This window comes from Castanea sativa, chromosome 1, assembly GCF_040712315.1.
Source record: "Castanea sativa cultivar Marrone di Chiusa Pesio chromosome 1, ASM4071231v1".
Lineage (NCBI taxonomy): Eukaryota > Viridiplantae > Streptophyta > Magnoliopsida > Fagales > Fagaceae > Castanea > Castanea sativa.
In genome coordinates, this window is record NC_134013.1 from 91,478,939 (window position 1) to 91,498,585 (window position 19,647).

The following is a 19,647-nucleotide window of genomic DNA, read 5'->3' on the forward strand; positions in this document are numbered from 1 at the left end:
CAGCCACACCTCATAGGCTAGGAAATAGAGTCGCAACCTCTGCGAGGCATACACAATTGCCAAACATGCCCTTTCTACCCTCGGGTAACGAGTCTCTGCGTCTTTTAAGGCCTGGCTGATGTAGTACACTAGCTGTTCTACCCCGTTTCCATCTTCCTGAGCGATCAGCGCACCCACGACGCATTGGTTGGTGGCTAAGTATAATAGCAGTGGCTTCTTGCGGACTAGGGCTTACACCGTAGGGAGGTTTATCATAATCTGCTGTAACCTGTTAAAGGCTGCCTGCTGTACCTCTCCCCATTCGAAGTTTTGCCTCTTTTTTAGTGATTTCTTGAAGGCAGAGGTGATGGATGCTAGCCCTGGGATGAATCTTCGAATGTATGAGACCTTCCCCAAGAAGCTCTTCAACTCCTTTACTGTAGCTGGGGGTCTCATGGTGGCTATGGTTGTAGCCTTGCCTGGGTCCACATCTATTCCTCTGCTATGGACCAGAAAACCCAGGAACTTCCCTGAGGATACTCTGAATGCGCATTTGAAGGGATTTATTCTAAGTTTGAAGGTCCTACACCTTTCAAACACCCTTCTCAACACTTGAATGTGCTCCTCTCGCTTTTTTGACTTCACCACTATGTCATCTACATAATCTTCTAATTCTCGATGCATCATGTTATGGAAAATGGCCGTCATTGACCTTTGATAAGTTGCACCTGCGTTCTTCAACCCAAATGGCATTACTGTGTAGTAAAAGTTGCCTATGGGCGTTCTGAAGGCAATCTTCTCCGCATCCTACGGCACCATTTGGATCTGGTTGTACCCACTGAACCCATCCATAAAGGAGAACATGGCATTTCCTGCTGCAGAATCTATCAATAGGTCCACGCTTGGCAGCGGGAATTCATCCTTTGGGCAGGCCTTATTAAGATCTCTGAAATCTACACAACATCTTATCTGCCCATTCTTCTTCTTTACTGGCACAATGTTGGATAACCAACGTGGATGTTGAATGGGTTTGATGAATCCTGCGGCAACAACTTCTGTACTTCCTTGACTATTTTTTCCTTTATTTCGGTATGGAAAATTCTGGCAGGCTGGGCTACTGGCCTGGCCTCCGGGTCTACTTTCAACTTGTGCACTACTAACCCAAGATCCAATCCTGGCATTTCATTATAATTCCATGCAAAAACATCTTTGTATTCTTTTAATAGTAGTACGAACTCCAACTTTTCTCTTTCTGACAGCTTTGAACTGATTAAAATGGGCCTTGGCTCGTGCGGGCCGGATCTCAAGTCGACTTCCTCCGTTTGTTCTTCTACTGTAACCTGCCCATCCTTGTCTGCCGCAACCTCCTCATTTCTTTCTTCACAACCTCCTTCTTCCAAGTCTTCCTGAGCTACGCAACATATCAAGCTTTTGCGCTGCTCTTCACTCTTGGGGCCCACTTGTGTCTAACTAGTGAGCCCCACGCGCCTTCATAATTTATACACAATCCTGCCGTCGGGTCCTCGAACCCTGACGCATTGTGGTGTATCATCAAGCTCTACGGCAGGCGCTTCCTTTCTTTTCTTCTTCTAGGAGAGTAACTCCCTTAGATCAGGTTTTGGGTCGTCTCGAACGTCTTCCCACCTAGGGACAAAAGTACCCCTTGGTTTTGATACTGAGCTTTCCCCATACGGTGCCCATTGGTCGTAAAACATTGTTTCCACTAAATGAGCATCTGCCTGCTCAAATGGTGATGGGTTTGCTCTATACGTATCATGCGGCCATTCAGCCTCCCTTTTACGCACCGGTGATAAATAGATGGTACCAGTTGGTGCTTGTGCAACCATGGCCTCCCCAGGAGCACATGGTATGAAACCTACGTCTTTACTACGTGGAACCGGGCTCAGGAGGCTATAGGACCTACTTTTAACCACAGTTGGATATGAACAGCAGTGTATTCTCCGCTCCCACCGAACCCCGTTACCTCCATCGGGCACCCTTGGATCTTTCTCTTTGAGATTCCTACTGCCTGCAGGGTGCTCAAAGGTACCAAGTTCGGCAAGGCACCAGTATCCACCAAGGCTCTCTTGATGGGGATCTGATTTATAGATGTAGCCAAGTAAAGGGGTCTCCTATGGTTAGGATATCCCACTTCCATATCTCCATCACTGAAGATGATTTCGGTTGACTCCTGAAGGAGAGCCCTATCTTCTGTACCTTCTGCTGACAAGCATTCTATTCCTACCCTAGAAGCAATGCTTACTAGAGCCTCTGTGGCTGTCTTTCGTTCCTTCGCTGTGAGACCTAATTGGTCGAACAGATTTTTGAACTTAGAGCTTCTCTGTAAAGTGGTGATAGCCATGGCAGGCAGGGTTAGGTTTTCCTCCTCGTTTTCCTCGGGGTCCGCACAGATTACCACCGCTGCTACGCCTTTCCCTTTGTGGTTCGGGAGTGGGTTCCTCTGAACTTCTTGTTGCGTCAGCTCTAGAGTCCCTTCTTTGATCCTTCGATGCACCAGCCTGCGGAGTGCCCAACATTCCATTGCAGGATGTTGCACATAGTTGTGCAGGCGGCCGAAGCGTGGGTCCTTTCGTTCTTCTTCTGTGGGCTCCCTGGCAACTGGATTGGGCTTAAAAATCCCATTTGCTATCCACTTATCTAAAAGAACATCAAGTTCTTTAGGAGTGCATGGTATTGGCGGAGGGGTATCATATTCCCTCCCGTCTGTCTTTCTCTTCCTTTCGTTGGTGGATGCCGCCATGGCCTGCAGGGCGTTCCTTTTGTCGGAACTTGGCTTTACTGATTGGGTGGTCTTCCTGGCTTTTTGTAATAGCTGTGCAAACTGGGAAATTTCAAGTTCTCCAGAACAGCTTTGTATTCTTTGATCATATTTGTCATACACATCTCCACCAATGTCTTCTCCTCGCAATGGTCATAGCAATCCAGTGCTATATCCCTAAATCTTTTGATGTACTCCATCAAGTCTTCTCCATTCCTCTGCTTAGCAGCTTGCAAGGTGGCAAGTGTTACTGTTTCCTCTCCATGGAAGTACTTAGTACAAAACACATCTACCATATCATCCCATGTTGGGATAGATCCTGGCTTCAGGCCGATGTACCAAGTGTAGGCACGGTCGCATAGTGATTTCGAAAACTCACGCAGGCACAAGTCCTCGTCTGCCGCATACGGGCCTAGAGTATCGATAAATTTGCTCACATGCTCGACAGCGCTTCCCTTTCTGCCCTCATATTGTGCAAAGGTGCGTGGCTCGTATCTTTCTAGATACGGATTGCTAAGCACCCTTAACGGATAGGGGGGTCTGTGTGCGTAGAACCTTTCTTTGGGTGCTCATGCCCTCTCCTGTTCTAAGAGGGCTACCACCTCGGCCATGGTGATATAGCGTTGTCCTTCTATTTGTGGGACACCTCCGACTGGCGTCTCTTCAGCCACATGCTCGGGGTCATGTTGGCTTCCATTTTCCTTAGTCTTTTCTATCTTTAACTGACGTATTTCCTCCATCATCTGCTGCTGTGAGTGTTGTAGTGCTTGTAGCACCTCGACAAAAGCAGTGATCTTGTCAGTGGGATTCCTTTCCTGCGGTTGGAGCTCAACCTCTGGATCATTGATGTTTTCTGCCTGGTTGGGCTGATGAGGTGTTGCTAGCCTTGACTCCGCCTGCGAAGGGATATCGCTCATATTGCGTGTTGTTCAGGATCTTGGCGGCATTTGTTTGCGAGGATCTCTGTATCCGTCTGCTTCCCAACTCCCCAGTGGAGTCACCAATTTAAATGTGTGGGCCTTTTTTGCAATGTCAGGCTAGGTCGCCTGTTGCTAGACTGGGCCCAAGATTTTCTTTTGAGTTGGAGAGTTGGGACTGGTTTAAGAACAAACCTTCCTGGTCCGGCTTGTGCACAAACAATGCCTTTTGGTGATCAAATCTTTACGGCAGGCAGAATTGTCACGTTAGTTACAGCAGGTAGATATGATAAAAGAGGACAGAAAATAATAGAGATTTAAGCAACACAGTCAGTGGGCCTTAATGAAGGGTGGCCGCTTTACAATACAATATCAGAATAATAAAATGTCAGATGAGAGTCAAGAGCGCATTAAGTAAATAGACATTAGCCTGCCGCGATGGGCTGTTTCAGAGAGCTCGCGTCAGAAAAGGGAACCACTCCCTCAACGCAGCTAATTTCTCTGAGGGAAAATTAGCTGCTTTGAAGGAACGGGCCTAAGTGACTTTGGCTGATCAAGGTTCTTTGTTTGGTTAACAAGGAGCATGAGTTAAAGGGGGAGAGGGAGATCAATCCATTCGGTGCATGCCAATCACTCCATTCACTCTGTTTCTTTCTTGTTTTTGTTTTCTTTTTGCTTTTACTTTCTTTCCCTCTTTCTTTTATTTTTTTTTTTTCCTTTCCTCTCTGCGCCCTCTAATCCCCTGTTTTCTATAATTTTTCTTACTATTTTACAAAGGTTCCCTTTCTCCCGTCTTTTCGTCCCCCCTTCTCCGTTCACTGTAGAACTCCTTATATAGGGTTAGCCACGCTTGGCTTTTTACCCTTTTAGCCATTAACCGTTTTTGTCTGGCCAGGGCTCCTTTGCTAACCGTCACTGACTGGTCAGTCACCCAGCCAGTGCTACCCTGCCTCAATCAGAGAAGACTTTCTTGTTATACTCACTCCCTGCGACATCCCTACCTGCCACGGGATGAATACTCTCCTTCCCTTTACCCCTTACGGTATGCACCTGGTGGTTCCCACTCATTCTTGCTTCTTTTGGTTCGCATGCCTCTCCAACAGGACATCGCTTTCAAAAGAACTTGAGCAGGAAGCACAAAAATGGATTTTTCCCCCTCCCCATCGCTAGACCATACCCCTTACCTCTGACCCATGACCTCACCATTTCCTGTATTGGTTGGGTACAGGCTGGTGGTGCCTGGGCTTTGCGCGTGCCTTACCTCCGTGCTTTGTTCAAATCCTGCCTGCTGCTCACCTGTCTGCCGAGGTCTGAACGTCAAACTGCTCAGCTTGCTGCTCATTTTTTTTTCTTTTGGCGTGGGTTATTTCGCCCGACCTTTCTTTTGTGGCTTGCATCTTCTGAGGATTGGGTTATGCTGATTTGTGGGCCGTTCCAAGCCTTTCATGCCCGGCCCATGTTACTTGTTTCCTGCCACACAATTTTGTAGTGCCTGCCATGAGGCCTTCTTGATCCTAAGCCTGCTGGGCCACTTTGGACCTTTTCTGTTTATTCTTTCTTCGAAGGCCTAATGATCCCTCTGGGCCCTTTTGCTACTCGCGGGCTCCTATTGTCCCACTTTTTTCCATTTGGGCGTCCTTGGCCCACTTACTCTCTTGGGCGCCCTTGGCCCTTTTTTCAATTCTACGTCTCCCATGGGCTTTTACTAACTTCTTGGGCTTCCTCGGCCCAAGCATTTCTCACTTTTCCTTTGGAGCTTATGGGTTTTTCACAGTCCCCTACTTTCTTTACTTGCGCTACTTTGGGTCTGCCGTAGCAGCTATGGCCCATTCTCGCTTTTCCACATCTATACAGCCCATAGGTTCATGATTATTTTCTTCTGGGCCTTTTTAGGCCCACTTACTTCCTCAGGATCTATTTATTTGCTCGTTAGACCCACTATTCGTTGTTCCTGCCACTCGCTTAATGGTATTTCCACAATACTTTCTATAGCCCATGACTTTGGGCCTTCCTCTCTTCTGGGCTCGTCACAAAATAAGCGTCTACAAATACTAAGTATTTTTAACACACATGCAGAGGGAGATGGGAGAAGGTTTTTTTTTAAGAAACTTACAGTGGTGTATATCCTAAAGGGCCTAACAAGTTAATGAGCTAACAAATTAGTAGCTTACTTTGCATTTTCTTGGTGCTTTACTTGTTATTTGGATCCCCGCCCCACCCTTTCTTCATCTCAATCATTTCCAAAATAGTTTGCACCAAACAAACCTCTAACCCAATTTTCGCTAATTCTACCATGATAAATGACTACTCAATAGCAGGTTCAAGTTAGATCAATTGGTGGTTTTTTTTAATCAAATAAGAGACCATGAGCAAAACGCAATGACCAGATGGCAAAATGCAAAATGGGAGTGTATTGTAGTTCAATTGATACTTCTTAGTGTTTTCAACCTAAATATCTAGGGTTTGAATCCTTACACCCCAAATTATCAGTGAAATATATATATTACTTGTTAAGTTCAATACCTAATATGGGCGAAACATATCCAACCTAACTATGTGGGCCTAATCTGCTGCCCTAGTTAATTGAACAAAAATCCCTTTCTGAAAAGCCCATAACTTTGTCATAAAATTGAATTAAATCACAGAGTTGAATGTCGGGAACAAGGCCATAGTTGTTGTTTCTAATGAATGCTGATTGTAACAAGTACAAAGAACACAAAGGGTTTTAAATACGGAACTACGTTGTCATCCATTGGTGCTATATTATAACAAGAGTTTAAAAAAGTAACATCATATTCTATTATAAATGAAATATAAATCACAAATAAAATAAAATTATAATACCTTCTTGAAGTGGTTTGCTTAAGCCAAAATAATTTTTTGGGAGCAAAGTAGTGAGTGTCACTTACAATTACATTCACATCCATTGGTGGTATAATATGCATGTATTAAAAATAAAAATTAACATCATATTAATTTTAATATATTTAAAATAAATAAATATGAACCAAATAAAATACTATGACGGTACCTTGTTTAATAATTCTTCAATCCTTTATTAACATTTCTTCATCTCTTTGATATTGGCAAAGAGGAAGAAAGTGAGTTTGATATTGGTAAGGTGAAAGAAAATGAATAGTAAAATATTGGTAAAATAAAATTTGGTGGGAAATAAAAAGTGAAACAATGTAAAATGTGTTAAAATAACAATTTTAATCGTCTAAAGAGTAACATTTAAATCATTCATGTTAGTCGTTTTCCTCATATCATATGAGGGAACTCTAATGAAACAGAGCGCACACAGAATAATAACGATGATAATGAAATCTTCAATCACTTCTTGTCCAATCCCTCCTCCATTTCTTCTCCGCTCTTTATTAAACCCTATTGAAATCTCTCTGCTCACAGCCACATTTTCTCAATAAACCGAATCCCAATCCCAATCCCAATCCCACTTCAGAATTCCAATCCGAACCCATTTCTCAAACCCATGTCATAATCATAAACACCCTTTTCACCCACAAGAACAACCCAAGATCGGCTTTCAGTCACTTCAAACAGGTTGAGAGAAAGCGAGGCTTTTGTCAAAAGCAGCGTCCATGCTTTCTGTGTTTTGCTTCACATTTTGGTGGCCTTTCCGGAGACTCAAAAACTTGCTAAAAGCTTGCTTGCTCAGTGTGTTGTTGGGGATTCAGCTCCGGCTCCGACTGTTTTTTTTTTTTTTTTTTCCATCACTTAGTCGAATGCGCCAACAGCTTTGATTCCCTGTTGGATTCGCGCCTTTTTAATTATCTGTTGAATAGTTATGTTAGAGCTAATAGAATTGAAGATGCTGTGCTTTGTTATAATAGAATTGATTGAGTTCGAGAGTGAAATAATTCCTTGGGTACCATATATCAATATTCTTTTGGCTGCGTTGCTTAGGAGAAAGAAACACGTTTGGTGAAATAAATACATGAATTGCACAATAAGATGGTATGTAGGCACAGTCTAATCACAAATAATCGTTTGCAAGGCATGGGTAGGGCATTTTACATAATCCGTAGAGGAATTAGTGGCAATTGCTATACTGTACATGTGATGATGCGTGCGTGCTTCAAGGACGGAAAGCCTGAGGAGTGTTTTAGCTAAAGGGATAGAACTTGATGCGGAAGTGTATAGCATAGTATTGTTATTCAGGCTGTTTGTAAGAAACCCAATTTGAGTTTGGCTTTTGTGTTATTGAAGGAGATGAGAGAAATGGGATGCGTTCCTTTGGAGGGTACGTTACGCATACATGTGTTATAGGAGCTTGTGTGAAGCATGGGAATATGGTAGAGGCATTGAGGCTTAAGGATGAGATGGTTAGTTGTGGGAAGTCAATGAATTTGGTTGTGGCGACAAATTTGATGAAGGGGTATTGCGTGCAAGGGAATTTGGATAGTGCTTTGGATTTGTTCAATAAGATTGGTGAGGATGGACTTTCACCGAACAAGGTTACTTACTCAGTTTTGATTGAATGGTGCGGTAGGTATGGGAACACGGAAAAGGCCTATGAGCTTTACACCCAAATGAAAGAAAAGGGTATTCAGCCTAGTGTCTTCAATGTGAATTCCTTAATACTTGGGTTCTTGAAATCTCTGTCACTGGAAATTGCATTCAAGCTGTTTGGTGAGGCAGTCGAATGTGGAATTGCGTATGTTTTTACATATAATAATCTTTTGTCATGGCTCTCTGAAAAAGGTAAGGTAAATGAGGCTCAACGTATATGGAAAAAAAATGATTAGCAAGGGTGTGGAACCTAATGTAGTGTCTTACAACAACATGATACTTGGCCACTGCAGAAAGGGGGATATGGATGTTGCAAATAGTTTATTTTTGGAGATGATAGAAAAGGGCTTAAAACCTAATGTGATAACTTATTCTGTTTTAATGGATGGATATTTTAAGAAAGATGACATTGAACGTGGCTTTGATGTGTTTGAACAAATGGTGGGTGTATATATTGTTCCAACAGTCTTCACATTTAACACTGTTGTCAATGGTTTATGCAAACTTGGCTGCACATTTGAGGCAAAGGAGATGTTGAAGAACTTTGTTGAGAGGGGTTTCATTCCCATCTTTTTGACTTACAATAGCATTATAGATGGATTCGTCAAGGAGGGTGCCATCAATTCTGCATTGTCTGTTTATAGAGGGATGTGTGAAAGTGGAATTTCCCCCAATGTGGTCACTTACACCAGCTTGATTAATGGGTTTTGCAAAAGCAATAATATTGATCTTGCTCTGAAAATGCTGAATGAGATGAAAAGCAAGGGTCTTGAATTGGATGTTATGGCATATTGCGCTCTAATTGATGGGTTTTACAAAAGGCTAGACATGGAAAGTGCACGTGAACTTTTTTCTGAACTTCGTGAAGTCGGTTTGTCTCCAAATACAGTTGTGTACAATAGCATGATTGGTGGCTTTAGGAATCTAGATAACATGGAAGCAGCCCTTGACTTGCATAAGAAAATGATAAATGAGGGAATTTCATGTGATTTACAAATGTACACTACATTGATTGATGGATTGTTAAAAGATGGGAAATTACCACTTGCATCAGATCTTTACTCGGAGATGCTTTCCAAGGGTATTGTGCCAGACATCATTACATATACTGTTCTGATAAATGGCCTATGTAACAAAGGACAGCTAGAAAATGCACACTAGATTTTAGAAGACGTGGATGGGAAGAGCATGACTCCTAGTGTAACGCACGCTTTTAGTGATTTAGAAAGAAAAGAAAATGGGTTATACTTCTATTAGTCAATGTGCTAAAGCTGTTATAGTAGAGAGATATATACAGCAAAAGTAATGTCTTTCTTATGAAATGGTTGAGTTGGTGACCCAAAACCATGAAAAATGAGCAGCTGTTCAAGCTGATGTTGTCTGTCTTCTCTTTTAACATAATTGAAAATGTGGATCTATAATCAGTTGTGCTAAATCTTGAGCAACCTGTGATTTTGAATAGCTGTGTAGGTTTCTAGTGGTAGTAGATAATCAAAATTTTATGATTTTTGAAGATGATATTTAAACCTACAATACATGATTATTTTGATTGTCATTGTATCTCGACATTTTCTCAATGAAAGACCTTGATTACTCTCAAAGAAAAAGGCTTTTATGACCAGCTTTGTTATAATTTGTTCTTAAGAACAACCAAGGTCGTTTCTATCGCTTAGTAAGTGGGAGCAGGGATAGTTGGCAATGTATGTCACAAGGAAACGGGACAATCTGGTGTTCTGATTTTAAGTGCTTTGAGATAAAGTAAAAAGTACATAAAATAAAATAAAATGGAAGTTATCCTTGGTATTGCCAGCCTTTTGTACTTTTTGATCCTTCTCAGATCTAGAAAAACATCATTTTTGTCTAATTAAATTTTTTTTATCTGATTCTGAATGACGGAAGTTTATAACTTGAATTACATACAGGTTTAGTGGGGAAACTCAGCCAGGATTGACAGCATGCCAAGATGCAGCAAAGAGATTAATCGATCTGGGTCTGGTCTTCACTCCGGTTGAAGATGCTGTCCGGGACACAGTGGAGAGCCTCAAAGCTAAGGGCTTCCTGAGCTAGAAAATGCCACAATCTTAGGTTGTTCTTTCTATTCTTCTTTTTTATTTTTTCTATTTTTGAATACTGTATTTAAAGTTTTCATGGTTTCATTGCCTTATTAAGTTGGCAGTAATAATGAATGCAATTACAAGTGTTGTTTATATTAGTGATCCCATCACATCCTTTTTCTCATTCGTTTCTAAAAGTAACTATGATTGATCAAAAGATCATCTTCTTAGTTCTTACAGTAATGCATTACTATTTAATCATTTAACTTTATAACAAATTCAACATTCTAAATGTAAAATGAGAGTCAATGGGGGCTCTATCTTGGAAGGTATACTCCACTAGAATCAAGGGTCCCACTACTGTTAGGATAGTGGGAACTCCCGTTTCTTATCTCCTCATAACTTGCAGAAGTGGATGTGGAATTAGCATTGAGATTTAAACCAGCAAGCTCCATAATGTTTTCAATCTCTTTAACCACCTCAGCCATCATAGGCCTGTCGGATCCTGCTTCTTTCACACACCTCATTGCCAGACCCACAAACTTTTCTAAACCTTTCAGGGTTGTTCCCAAACCAATGGCTGGGTCAAGAAATTCATGAAGGTTGTATAAATCTTTTGTCTTATCCATTTTCTCCTGCACCTCTCTCACAATATATTTTCCATGCTGTATTGGCTTTCTTGCAGTTATCAGCTCCAACATTAGCACTCCAAAACTATATACATCACTTTTCTCAGTCAACCGATGGGTCATGTAATATTCTGGATCCATGTAGCCCTGCAGTTAATAAAATCCATTCTTAGTGCTAGATGTTGATGTATTTTTGTGAAATTTAGATAATAATAAGACAAAAAGATTGAAACATAAGCTTTTCTTCTTCAAGTAATTGGAAATCAAGAATGCCTAAACTTCCACAAACTCATACTTGTACTCTTATGGTCCAACAGAAACCACCCCTACTCTGCAATGGGAGAATGTGGGATCATTAAATGAAAATCTCTTCCCCTCCAAATATATGGTGGTTCTGGCAGTAATAGTAGGCAGCAAGAAATGCTTGCCCTAACTATAACATTTCCTTAAATTTTTATGCAAGATATAGTTGGTGTGGTGAACAGCTCCTACTGGCTGCTTTGTTTTCTTAATCAGTTTAAGGCCTCATGTATGTGTGTGTGTTAGCCAAAAAAAAAAAAGAAGCCCTTGCCTATGGCTGTGCCTAGAACTTCAGTAAAAGAGGGGGAAAAAATAGGCAGCAATCTTCACATTTATCTACTTTATCCCTTAAAACATTTCCAGAAGTTCCACCTGGAATTTCAGAAAACTCAACTTGAGTATTCCTGAAAATTCTTAAAAAAATGTTCCTTTAACCATGTTTATCTTTCTACTACCTGAAAATTCTACAGAATGTTCCATTAACCATATTTATCTTGCTACTCCCTCCGTATTTGGCATGTTAAGAAAATCCAACTTTTTAAAGAACATTATTTAATGCATTTTCTTTTACATAAAATGTACAAGTCTCCAAAACTACCATCTTTAATTTAAATTTTTGTGAGGGAGGGATATTGGCTTTTCAAATAAAGTGGAGGTATGTTAGGAAATTTATTCATTGACTTTTCAAAGAAGACTTCATTTTGGGACATCCCAAAATGGAATACAGGCCAAACAAATTGGGACAGAGAGAGTATTACTTTAGAGCAAATATTTGACTATAGTCGATTATCATTTACATTTTTGGGATCTCCTTTCTTTCTTATTGGGTTTGCAAAAGTTAGAACTTTTAAGTCCAGCCCATGAAAGAATAAGTTTGGAGGTTTTGGAATTCTATATTAGCTAGAAGAACAATGAGGAGCAATAGGCCTCATAAATAGAGTTGTGGTGTAGCCTGTTGTTGTGTGCGTAGGAGTTAATTAGAAGACAAAGTTTTGTCTAGCAAGAGAGTTAGAGAATAAGCTTTGTCTAGTACGTTAGTATGAAAGCACCTTTAGGTGTATTGGGTATTTGGGTTAGTTTATATTTGTGAGGTTTATGAGAGTTTATGACTGGTTGTAATTATCATTGATAGTGGATAGTTTTGTCTGGTGTTGCTGGATGTAGACATAGAGTTTGCCAAATCATGTCAAAATTTATGTATTGTTTTGCTTTCCTTTTATTATTTTACAAGTTTTTCACAAGGAAAATCCATTGAAAGTGAGCTATTTTCTTTTAGAGCAGATGCCTAGCTAAAGAATGAGTCATTTCTATATTTGGTACAATCCAGTAATACTTTTATACAAGGACCAGAGAGCATTGGGATGACTTTCTGTTCAAATCCTGACCCAGTTATTTCATTATCAAATGCTTCTGGATTGACCAGAATCTGATGCTTATATTATCAATTAAATAACATAGAAAAATGCAACATTTTTTCTGAAGTAAAGGTTAAAAGATTCTGAACTAACCATTGTCCCCTTAACTTGAGTGACTACATGACTGCTTTCACTGTCAGCCATTGGCTTGGAGATTCCAAAATCAGAAACTTTAGCATTAAATGACTCATCCAGTAGGATGTTGTTTGATTTTATGTCCCTATGTATAATGGGTGGATTGGCAAATTCATGAAGATAGGCCAGACCTCTGGCTGCACCAAGGGCCACATTAAGTCTCCTCATCCAATCCAACCTGATTCCTGACTTCCCTACATAGACAATATGGAAGTTGTCAATTAGGAAGAAAGAAGAATTAGGAATCTGTATCTTTTGCCTTCAAAATCTTTGTTTGAGTTTCTAGGATGGTTCATCATGTACTAATACAGAAACAAGAATCTAACGACTACTTCATTGATGCAAGTCAAGCTAGATGTCTGCATCTCAATTTTGCAACTGGAAAATGAGTTACACTTGAAAAGTTAAACCCTAATATTGGATGGGTTGTACAATTCTGATGCCCGGATTGTTACAAAGTATGGGTTTGGGTCCCTCAGCATAGAGTCATCAAATTCTTTGGCAGAATTCTAATGAGGGATTGTCTACCGAAACTCATTCTATTTTCTTGGGGAGAAGTGATCAGAGTTAGGCTAGACAAATCATAGTATTTGCCAAGTTATTTAATTCCTCTCATGTCATCTTTGGATGAGGGCATATTGGAAAACAACAGAAGTCTTCTTATGGTCGTGCTACTATCTGATTTTTCTATCAATTTTGTAGGTAGATGAAAGGTATATGGCCCAAAAATTATTGGCTTAATGGTAAATACAAATGCTTGTGAATTGAAGAATTCATTATATATAGATTAAGTGCGCAATTGAAGTCTCAATAAATACTAGAATTCTTATTGAGTGGAGGAGTAAAATGGATGGAAAGTACCTGAGAGACTATCCTTTAGACTACCATTTAGAACATACTCATACACCAGAATTTTTTCACCTTTCTTGAAACAGAACCCCAGAAGGCTGACAAGATTCTTATGATGGACCCTTGATAAAAGTTCAATCTCAGTTTTGAACTCAAGCTTGCCCTGTTTAGATTCTTTTTTTGCCTGTTTAATGGCAATCAATTGCCCAGTAGGAAGAGACCCTCGATAAACCTGTAAAAATGAAGACAAACAAGAGATTTAGTGACCACTCAGTGACAGCAATAGTTTGCATAATTAGGAAGAAGGTTCAGAAGCTATCCTTAATTAGAAAACAAAGAAAAATAAAATAAAAGAAGAATTGAAGTGGAAAAAAGCAATACAAATTGGAAAGATAAGAACAGTTTTCAATTTTTTACCAGACATACATTTATAAGATACACTACTGAGGGACAATCAAAACTGACCTTCCCATAACCGCCAGACCCAATCTCATTGGCTACTGAAAAATGATTGGTGTATTTCTCAAGCTCTTTAAGGGAAAACCATCCCACACCTTTTACCTTAATAACACCACTTCCCCTACTGCTCTGGTCCAATTGTGCTGCTTTATTTGACATGAATTAGAAAAAAAAACCCTACAAATCTCATATGATTAGCCAAAAAGTGCAAAATATAAACAAAAACCCATCTTACAAAAGTGACTGGTGTGTTCAATTGCTCTTTCAGCTCTTTTCTTTGTGTTGAGAACATAAACCCCTGCAAGGAGTATTACCAGCAGCAGAATGGAACCGCCAACTACAACTTCAATCACAAATCTACTTCTTGATGACTTTTTTGATTCTGTTGGCATGAAGAGAGATGCGTCAAGATAATTACTAAAAAACACACAAATTATTATCATTTAAACACAGAATTACCTGTAAATTTCTCATACTGATCACCGATAAAATAGAAAGGTCCAAAAGGTGGTGGTGGCCTGAAAGTCTGGTTGCTAAGCATGAACCCAATACTTAAAATTGCCGTTCGGTTGAAACTAACTTGGCCATAAGGAAAGACTTTTAGCTTCACTTCAAGGTACTCAGATGAAGTCGTAGTGGAATTACTCAGAGTTAGAGAGACTGAATCCACAGGAAGTTGATGGGAGTGAAAAGAATGCATGAGAGAACCCTCAAGTATGTTGTAGTAAGTATTGTTCCCCAAGTCTGAGAAGGACACAGCTTCGAAGAAGAGGATTCCTGTGTATGGATATGCACACCTACAGTAGGGGCTTGAACTCTGATCTGAACTGCAGGGAACAGGGTCGCAATGAACATTTTGTGTTGAATATGAGGCACTGGAGAGGGAAACTCTGCAGTAACTATTTAGATTTCCTGTCACCCCACAGATTGGGTTGTCCTCCAGTCTGTAGAAGATAATACAGTGTTACCACAATAATGAGACATAACTATTATAGGCTATAGAACAATGAGTACATTTTCCTGGAAATTTAGCTTCCAAAAAAACTAGCTGGTCCTTTTAATACTATAAAATAGAATGGGCCAAAGTTGCTAAGGAAATTCATCTTACTTCAATGTACCGTTGTATGCTTCCATTCCTTCTAAGTGAGAAATAAAATTGAACTGCAAATCGATGAGTTTGAGTTGGTTGCTATGGGTGGTGCCAATAACCAAGGAGCCATTGAGCTGGTTTTTCTTTAGTACCCTGTTACGACATGTCAGAATAATTGCCTTATAACCATCATCCATTGCGATGAGTGTGACTACCCTCGTTAGGCTTCATACAAAGGAATTACTAATTTATTCAATTTGGATTTCTCAACATCCATTGCAATGAGTGTAATGCTACTTTAGACAAGCTGATAGCCTGATACTCACAGAGTCTGTAGATTGGGTAAGCTGAATAGGGCAACTGGAAATTGTCCTTGAAGCTGTGTGTTTTCCATTATTCTGCCATGCAAGGTAGACAGGTTTTACTTCAGTACTGAATAATTTAAACCTGAGGCCAAAATGAAAAGCACATTTCTCCTCATATCCTGGAAAAATAAACACCTTTGTTTCATACAAATGCATGTTTGAGCAGAGACACACACATTGAGAGAGAGAGAGAGAGAGAGAGAGAGAGAGAATACAATGTTGTCAAAGACTGTAAGTTTGGGAACCATGGAGGAGCATCTGATCCATCAAAGGTATTATTGCTGATATCCCTGCCAAACTCATCTCAGTCAACAAATGAAACTCAAAACCAAGAGAACTAGATATTGTTAGGCGACTGAGCATCTTCTTTGGTGGGCTGTAAGGGCTTAAATGATCATTTTTTGGATAAGTCTAACAAACGATTTACTTAAGCCCACACTAACATTGATATTCAGATGTTAGTAATGTCATTATTACTTACACGTAGCTGAGGCGGTTCATGCCAGTAAGGTTGGGCAGAGGACCAGTCAGTTTATTGTTGGACAAGAACCTGAAAAAACTATATATCATCAAAAAGCAAGCCTTTTAAAGTTTCCTGTTCCACACCAGGTCATAATAACATTTCTCAATCAAATATATAGCTTAATTTGGCTTGTCTCTTTTTCCTTCTTACATCTGATTAAGATTTGTAAGATTGTTGAAGTTTGAAGGAACAGGTCCACTTAATGCATTTCCATCAATGCGCCTATAGCCAAAAACAAATTTTAAACAACAATAACTTATCAGAAATCCATAGCCAATAGAAATCTCTGGTGAATTTTCCGGAGTTTGTGACAGATACTCACAGCACCTCCAAGGCTTGCACAAGTCCAAGGGTGGAAGGAATGCTGCCAGTCAGTTGGTTGCCATCCAAAAGCCTGCCAGAAGAATCAATGAGTTGATAGAAAGTAATGTATAAATTAGAACTGTTTCCTATTACAATCAGGATACCCATATGGAACAAATTCCAAGTTTGTTGGGGAGACACCACACCACTTAACCCAAAAGTTAAAGACGATGAGTTTGGGCCCAACTATATTATATTAACTATTCTTGCTTTTTAGCAACAAAAAAAAAAAAAAAAAAAAAAAAAAAACTTCTGTCATTATTATTCAATATGAGATTTCACTCACATGTGTATATCCAACAAAGTTAGTTTTCTGTTAAAATGCAAAAGATGTTGCAAAACATCTACTCTCCACGAGTGTGTGCATATCAGCATCTGTGTATTCTCTTCATTCAAGAGACACTATTGCAAATTAAAAAAATATTATGCTTAACATAACTACAATATATCAAGATGAAATTTAAAGAGTCAATACCTATTCCCTAAAAACTAAAAAAATAAAAGAAAAGGGTGTTACATGCAAAAGAAGCTATTAATGATTGAACATGAAACAGAAAAATAATTTAACTTAGGAGGGGATATTAGATATATATTTCCTATATTCATATGCATTTTAACATTGTTAACACTTTCTATGTATTTTTTCACCAGTCTTATTATTGAGGTAACCAAATAATGCATAATCTTCTCATGTAACTCAAATTATACCTAGAGATTCAAGATATTAGAGGTATAACTAGTCTTACACATGTATCAGAACCATTTTTGAGCTGAAAATCTGAGGTGGGATCCTTCCTGAAAGTTTATTATGTCCAAGATGACTGTAGATAAGAGACAAAATATAAAATGGTTGTCATAGTTGGAGAAAATAAATTCAAAGGATGAGAATAACACATTTGTTTTGATAAAATTACTGATTGTCCCAAAAACTTAATTCATGCAGTATTTTAAACTTTTTAAATGGGAGGTAGAGCAAAGACAGATTCAAACTCAAGACCACCTACTCTAATACCATGATATATTACCAATTCTTTCAAAAGTGAATTTAATAATTTAACCATTATTCTAACAAGATCAAATCACAAAGAGAGTTGACATACAAGTGCCTGGCATGAACTAGCATATCAAGACCAGGTGTGCTCCCATTAGAGACAGGGATGGGTCCATCAAGCTGGTTGTCAGTTAGATCGAGCCAAAGAAGATTGGATAGATTACCAATGGAAGGTGGAATCTGTCCACTGAATTGATTAGAATTCAGAGATCTGCAGTTGAAAGCAATGAAGTGTTTCAGAATTCACTGTATGTTAGCCATGTCATTTCACTGCACTAAAAATAGAATCTCACTGTGAATTATATGTGTAAACATATACAAACATAAATTAGAGACAGAGATTCTAGATTCTAGATTTTCAGGACTTACTAGTAGACCCTTCATCTAAAGTAGTGTCCTTTATTATATGGAAGATAGCATCTATAAGGAATTTAATTCATATTGGATTTTGCAGTAAAACATACCGTTTTTCTTATGGTTAGTCTACGGGATGGGGATCCTATTTTGAAAATATGCTACCAATTAATCCATTCACTTACTGAAAAACTTATAAAATCAGGATCCTTACAGGTAAAGTAGCTGCTGTAGAGATCCTATTGTGTCAGGAATAGGACCTGAGAAGCTGCAACCAACTAGGATTCTGATATGCAAATAAGAAAGAAACATTGTAAATCAGGAAGATCTTTACCACCCAACTTGAGTTCCAGCACAGACTGTTAACAAAAATCAATATTTTCTTACAAGTTCAATAGTTTCTTCAAACTCCCAATTGATCGTGGGAGTGTTCCTGTCAGGCCCTTGTTGTAAGATAGATCCCTATACGAAAGAAGCTAATCAGGAATGCATTACTAAACTTACTGATCAAGTTACTACCAAATAAGCATCATAAATGGAGATTTTCATTTGATTTAATTAAGAAATTTTAAAGGAAAGTAAAATCTTCGGTCATTGTTTTGTGATATAATCGCCTAAATTGGCTATTGTGAGGTCCACGTCTCCATGACCATGAGCCAGAGAAATCATCCACAAACATTTAGCAGTGAATTTTTATATTTTTGAGCTCTGCAGTTTCTAGTAGCGGAATGGTGGTTCAGAGATATCTGTTGGAAATTGAATCTGAGGACTAAATAACAAAGGCAATGAGAACATAGAAAACATACAGGGTCTTTAATTCAGTTAACAATTCGATATCTCCAGACAGGGTGCCTGTCAAACCAATGCTTGATAGCGTTCTGAAATAATACAAAAGTCAGCTTTATACCAAAATTTGGAATTTTCATGAACAAGCAAACGTGCCAACAAAAACTAGAAAGCGAAAACCATGCAGAAAGCTTACATGGAGGTCACACGTGAATTTGTGCACCCAATTCCTTCCCATCCCTTGCCACAAGGATCTGAACCCACCCAATTGGGTGGTGTATTCTGCCATATATCCTTGAGAGAAAGTAGAGCAACATCTGCATATGGATTTTAAAAACTTCAAAAATTATCACAGTGCGATCTAATAGTTAAAAACCTCTTTATTGGAGATAGTCTTCTCGGTGTTGACTAGGTATTTCCTAGTGTCAAGTTCCACCAAATAACCAACCATATGAGAATGGTATTGAGCAAACCAAATAGTTGTGCAAACTACAAAAGCATTGTCCCTCATATTGCACCAAAAAAATAATATAACATTCGTTCATATTCCAACCAAACTAATAATATAATAGTTACACAAACTAACATGAAGACACTGAAATGGACTGGACTTACAGTCCTGATTTTCTGTCTCGGCTGCTATAGCTGAAAGTATGATGAAAACAAGCAGCAGAAACAGCTGACTCCTTTGTACCGTTACTAAACAAACAACAGGCATCGATACCTCTTAACTCTGAGGACCTTATCTTGTTGGATAATAAATCTTTCAGAAACCAACTAATATATTGAGTAAAGTTATAATTCGACAAAACTCAATAGCTAGTAAACTTTGTACCCATTTGGATATTGATGATTCCCAACGTGTCTGTGTTTTGGCTTTTTTTTTTTTTTTTTTTGTGAGAAGCGCGTTTCAGCTTTCCAATAGGTCCCGTGCACTGTTCACGGGGTCCACAAACCTCTTTTTTCAGCAAACTTTCATTAAAAATGGGTCTAATGACATTATTCACACATTTAAAAATTATTTTACTACAGTGTTTTTAGTTTTTAGTTTTCAGTAAAATAAGCGACA

The 19,647-nt window shown here is 39.1% G+C and overlaps 1 protein-coding gene and 1 pseudogene across 1 annotated transcript; one reads left to right on the forward strand and one right to left on the reverse strand.

The window, feature by feature from the left end:
* The first annotated feature begins 7,647 nt into the window (after positions 1–7,647).
* On the forward strand, positions 7,648–10,272 carry LOC142637246 (uncharacterized; annotated as a pseudogene).
* On the reverse strand, positions 10,053–19,340 carry LOC142636770 (leucine-rich repeat receptor protein kinase HPCA1-like). The gene is made up of 19 exons (XM_075811067.1): positions 19,194–19,340; positions 18,775–18,895; positions 18,599–18,670; positions 18,180–18,254; positions 18,007–18,078; positions 17,488–17,649; positions 17,134–17,208; positions 16,347–16,418; positions 16,175–16,246; positions 15,983–16,051; positions 15,717–15,791; positions 15,463–15,534; positions 15,155–15,289; positions 14,506–14,990; positions 14,282–14,428; positions 14,053–14,189; positions 13,600–13,819; positions 12,697–12,932; positions 10,053–11,035 (listed from the first exon to the last, which is right to left on the reverse strand). Exons 1-19 carry the CDS (start codon positions 19,294–19,296, stop codon positions 10,577–10,579), a joined length of 2,859 nt encoding a protein of 952 aa, XP_075667182.1. The 5' UTR covers positions 19,297–19,340; the 3' UTR covers positions 10,053–10,576.
* Between the last annotated feature and the right edge of the window lie 307 nt (positions 19,341–19,647).

Coding starts and splice junctions, on each gene's coding strand:
- LOC142636770 (XM_075811067.1), bottom strand. CDS start 19,296: ATGCCTGTTGTTTGTTTAGTAACGGTACAAAGGAGTCAGCTGTTTCTG. Junction 17,650..18,006: donor CTACAGCAGCTACTTTACCT/GTAAGGATCCTG, acceptor TTTCAACTGCAG/ATCTCTGAATTCTAATCAAT. Junction 16,419..17,133: donor AAAATGGTTCTGATACATGT/GTAAGACTAGTT, acceptor TTCTTCTGGCAG/GCTTTTGGATGGCAACCAAC.